The following is a 5,226-nucleotide window of genomic DNA, read 5'->3' as shown; positions in this document are numbered from 1 at the left end:
AACAGGTCGTTGGGCAGTTCCTAAAACTCCATGGTTGGAAAGGATCTGCCATATTTGTGAGAATAGGAGCATCGAGGATGAAAACCACTTCCTCTTAGAGTGCCCTGCATACAACCACATTAGATCTCAATTTCACAATCTTTGTTACAATACTGACCTTCCTAGCCTTTTACAATGTCAAAATTATAGTGAGCTCGGGAAGCTTCTCTCCAAATTTTTTGAGCATAGAAATAAAATCTTAAATCAAAATAAATAATTTGTTTATTTAGGTCCTATAGATCATTGTTTGGTCTCAACGGACGTTAACCATCATCATCATCATCATAATTTCATTCCATATTCAAACAAATTAGGATGGGATTTTTTTGGATCATTTTAATTTAAAATTTACGATAATTATTAGTTATTAGATTGTATAATTGAAATATAATTAGTTTTTTCTTAAGTATTAAGTTTCTTTATATATTAAAATTAAAATTATTAAACATTTAAATTTCTTTCCCACTCCAAAAAGTTAAAAACACTTGGCTCATTTTTTTATAAAAATTATAAAAATATTTATCTATTTCTCACTCAACCAGACAGTCAAAGGTAAAACCCCGCTGATGTGGGTTGTTACCCTAATTCTAGATTCTAACATATTTTAATATTTTATATAAAAGCGCGTTGTCGATGTATTGAAAACATTATCAGGTTGACTAGACTAACTGACAAATTTACCCAGATCCAGGTGGCGTGGTTATCCACTTACCTTACGTGGTGAATTTTCTCGTCTAGATATTTGATTATTTTTGTATATAAATACACAAGCAGCTCGTAGGTATTGAATCACATTGCAACGTACATTCCTAGAACCAAGCGCCAGCGACAAGCCAAGAACACTGTTGTTCTGTGTCTGATCTTCGCTGTAATCTATCTCTTAGTTTTGTTCGTGTTTTTCCAGTTAGGTTGTTTGGTTTAAGGTCGTTTCTGCTTCCAAAAATGCTGACAGTATTGAAGAGATCCGTGGGACAGGGCCCTGAGGAATTAACCAGCCCCCATGTTCAGGCTGACCAGAGGAAAAATGGTATCGATTTGGTTCAATCTTTCGTTTCCGCTCATTCTGGAACCGTCTGCATTAACCTGGGCGATGTCGGTGCCATGGCCTACACTCACTCGGGCCAGCCTCTGCTCGCACCCAGGCATGCTTTCTGTTCTCAATTTGTTGTTCTTGAATATTTTTAGTTTAGATTTGTTTTTATAGTCGGTGGTTCTTGGATCTCTTTTGTTGTAGATCTGTTTTTTTAGTTTGGGGTTCTTGAATTTTGCAGATCTTTCGGAGTTGTAGATGACATATTCTGCATATTCGAGGGTATCTTGGATAATGTAGCGGTGTTGAGACAACGATATGGTCTCAACAAATCTGCAGATGAAGTGGCGATTATCATAGAAGCTTATCGGACTCTCAGAGATAGGGGTCCTTACCGTGCAGATGAGGTCGTTAGAGATCTATTGGGGAAGTTTGCCTTCGTTCTTTACGACTCCACTTCCGAGGCTCTCTTTACAGCAGCTGTACGCTTTCTTTCTCATCCCTTCCTTTTCTGTGCTTTATTTTGTATTTTCCATTGAAATATTTGACATAAACACTTCTATTGTTCCCATGTCAACCCTGCTTCATCGCACATTTCCTTCAATCCTTCATGCTACATACCTTGCTCAGATAATAAATGAGGGATTCCAATATTTCTCCTTTCGTAGTCGTTTCTAGGGAATCGATTTTCTTGATCCTGCAGTTGAGAGGGGATAAGGGGCGTTTTGAAAAATTATAAGACCCTCCTGCTTCTTTTATTTAGTCCATAGATTTACCATTTTCTAGCCTGGACACGCTCACACTAAAGACTCCCTCCAATCTGGTCTGTGTTTTTGGAGTATCTTCACATTCGTAGATGGCATATGATGATTTCTTGATCCTGCAGTTGACAGAGGATAGGGCTCGTTTTGAAAAAATATAAGACTCTGTTTGTTTGATTTAGTCCATAGATTTACCATTTTACTATCCTGGACACGCTCACACTGCAGACTCCCTTCCATCTGCTCTATTTTCTGGAATACCTTAACATTAGTACATGGCGTGTGATGAGAAGAATTTCACAGAGCACATGGGAAGCTTATGAAACCCCCCCTTTGATAAGAATCTTTTAAGAAATTCAAATTACCAACCCCAAGATAAAGTATTATGACTCTCCAATTAGCTTGTGGCCTAAGGGTAAGGTGGAGAATTTACCAGGCTTCCAGTGAATTCGTGGTCTTCAGGTTCCATCCTCACTGGAAACAGCATTTTGTAGCGTCCATTAACCTGCATTCTGGATCTAGTGCTTTGAAGGCGTTGACTTTTACAATGTGGATATTTCTGAAATGAAGTGCCAGTTGAAGTTATGTACTCTGTTTTTTAATTAGAACTTGTCGACAATTTACTGGACAAATTGCCAAATTCATGACTTTCTATCTGATCCCAGAGTCCAGATCACAGAAGCTATCTAATTAGAACTTGTCGACAATTTACTGGACAAATTGCCAAATTCATGACTTTCTATCTGATCCCAGAGTCCAGATCACAGAAGCTATCCATTGTAAGATCCCATGAAAAATTCTATCCATGGTAAAAGATCATCTGCATTTGTCATCATAATCATCTGCATTTGTCATCATAACTAAAACTACCCCTTACTGATCATTGCTGATTCATGTATCAGAGTCGGCCTTTTCTAAAGAAATGATGTAATCTAAAGAAATATTTACTTGGTGGTTATCCTTACAGCCATTATTAGAATATTGGGTTGACCAATAATGACTGTAATGACATTGGGCTTATCCGATTTATTTTACAACTTTGATGCAGGAAAATAAGACTATCACTGACTTGAAACAGAACAGTGATTTAAATCGGATCCCAATCTTTCAGCCCGACTTTCTGTTTTAATGGATTTCTCTAAATTCTTGAGATCTGGTCTTGAGTCTTGGAAATAATTTTCAACTTGCTTTTCTAATAGGGTACATGATATAGGAGTTTGGCTTGTAAATATATCTCTTTGCTGAAAACTTTTAAGATTCCAGTCTGATAGTTTGTATTTCTTTGCAAATGTGCTAAACCCAAGATTTGCCCACATTCCTACTTCGTTGAAATAAATTTAAGTTATTTTCCCATAGCGTTTCTCTAACTATTTGTTTTGAGAGAGGGAAGGGGGAAGATTACACATTCCTACTTCGTTGAAATAAATTTAAGTTATTTTCCCATAGCGTTTCTCTAACTATTTGTTTTGGGAGAGGGAAGGGGGAAGATTAGTTATTTATAATCAGATGGGCTACTGGCACCTGTTACCCCGAAAATTCTGCTCATATGATCTATCATATGCTGCACTTCGTTTCCCAATAACAGAATGGTGCCCTGAGTATTTATTTGAACATATTTTGTTCCCATATAAAATATTAAGCATTCCTTGAAATTGTGGGTTTCTTGACTTTTGACCAATAACTATTTGTTTTGCTAGGACGCTGATGGTTCAGTGCCTTTCTTTTGGGGCACTGCAGCTGATGATTACCTTGTACTATCTGATGAGCCAAATGTCCTGAAGGAGGGATGTGGAAAATCTTTTGCTCCATTTCCCCGAGGTAATATAGGACTGCTAAATTAGAGATTATCTGTTTTTTAGCTATCTGGCACATGAAAGTGTAGCTGAATGTTGGCTATAGAGCCTCTAATGTAATATCGGTTGTTGCATTTGCCTTCGCAGGTTGTTACTTCTCTACATCAGGTGGATTGCAGAGCTTTGAACATCCTTTGAATAAGCTGATGCCAATGCCTCGTGTTGATAGTGATGGGCAAATGTGCGGGGCCAACTTCAAAGTAGATGTGTGTGCCAAGAAGCAGACTAGCATGCCTAGGGTGGGTAGTGAGGCCAATTGGGCTAACCAATTCTGATATGATCAAGGTAGTGAGGCCAATTGGGCTAACCAATTCTGATATGATCAATTTGGCGTTAGGATTAGATATTTGTCTCATTAGTGGTCATATGGGAGGGGTTGGTAAGGACGAGTAGTTTGAAGCCGGATTGGGATTACCTCATTTCATTCCAAGGGCCAATGAACTGTTCATTGGTATTTAATGGTGTTTGGTTATTTCCTCTGGCATTTCTGATGTAAAAGTGTAGGACAAAGTCTGTAAAAGTGAAGGGTTGGTAAGGATGAGTAGTTTGAAGCCGGATTGGGATTACCCCATTTCATTCTAATGGTCAATGAACTGTTCATTGGTATTTAAAATTAAATTGTGGTGTTTGGTTATTTCCTCTGGCATTTCTGATGTAAAAGTGTAGAACAAGGTCTGTAAAAGTGAATTGAATTTGTTAAATATACCATAAATGTGTAATTTTTTCGTTTTCACAGATCAATAAACTCTATTTTAAAATCAAGTTTACATATTGGAGAGATGGGTTTAACCATATCTCCTTGCGGAATGCTGTTCTTTTAGTTAATGATATAATTTTTTTAGCTTAATATTGTATTCAGCTTTACTCTAAAGTATTTTTTTTTTTTCAGTTAGATGAATAACTGGAACTTTTCAGTTTAATTAGATAAAGGACTTTCCTTGTGGGGTTCTTAGTTTAAAAGCCTAATTATTTAATAGTTAAGATTTTAGAGAATTATAATTTCTGTACTTCGTCTTTTCAATCTTTGGCATCCATGTTCGATGTATCTCTGAGAACCGTGTATATATGCTTTCATTCTGGTACTTTGAAAAGGTTTTTATTCTTTTGTCTCAGAACAGCGTCTGTCATTCTTATGTACATGTGAGAGTTTCATTTGAGTATCTCCAAAAATTATATGCTTTCATTCTGGTACTTTGAAAAGGTCTTTATTCTTCTGTCTCAGAACAGCCTGTGTCATTCTTATGTACATGTGAGTTTCATTTGAGGATCTAAAAAAATTAGAGGTCTCGGAACAGTCTGTGTCATTCTTATGTACGTGTGAGTTTCATTTGGATACTGCCTTTGTATTGAAACTCATTTAATAGATAGCCAATAATTGCAATAAAATTTCACGAATGTGAAAAGGAAAGTGAATTGTCAATTATGGGAGGCTACAATTTCAAACTTATAACCTTCCTCTTTAGAGACTTGTTCTTCTCCTACTTTTTGTTCTTTTCGTACCATGAGCCTAGATGCAACATAATGTTATCATTTTTGGTTCTTT

At 36.6% G+C, this 5,226-nt stretch overlaps 1 protein-coding gene across 1 annotated transcript; it reads left to right on the top strand.

Annotated features, from left to right (window-relative positions):
• Nucleotides 1–820: 820 nt before the first annotated feature.
• On the top strand, nt 821–4,445 carry LOC149142761 (stem-specific protein TSJT1-like). Its single transcript, XM_089453274.1, has 4 exons — nt 821–1,181; nt 1,311–1,551; nt 3,528–3,648; nt 3,771–4,445. Exons 1-4 carry the CDS (start codon nt 982–984, stop codon nt 3,956–3,958), a joined length of 750 nt encoding a protein of 249 aa, XP_089309400.1. The 5' UTR covers nt 821–981; the 3' UTR covers nt 3,959–4,445.
• Nucleotides 4,446–5,226: the final 781 nt, after the last annotated feature.

This window comes from Pinus tabuliformis, chromosome X (assembly GCF_031772625.1).
Source record: "Pinus tabuliformis cultivar Carrire ecotype Pingquan chromosome X, CPIR1, whole genome shotgun sequence".
NCBI lineage: Eukaryota > Viridiplantae > Streptophyta > Pinopsida > Pinales > Pinaceae > Pinus > Pinus tabuliformis.
Note: the sequence above shows the minus strand (reverse complement) of the source record. Positions and strands in the feature narration are given on the sequence as shown.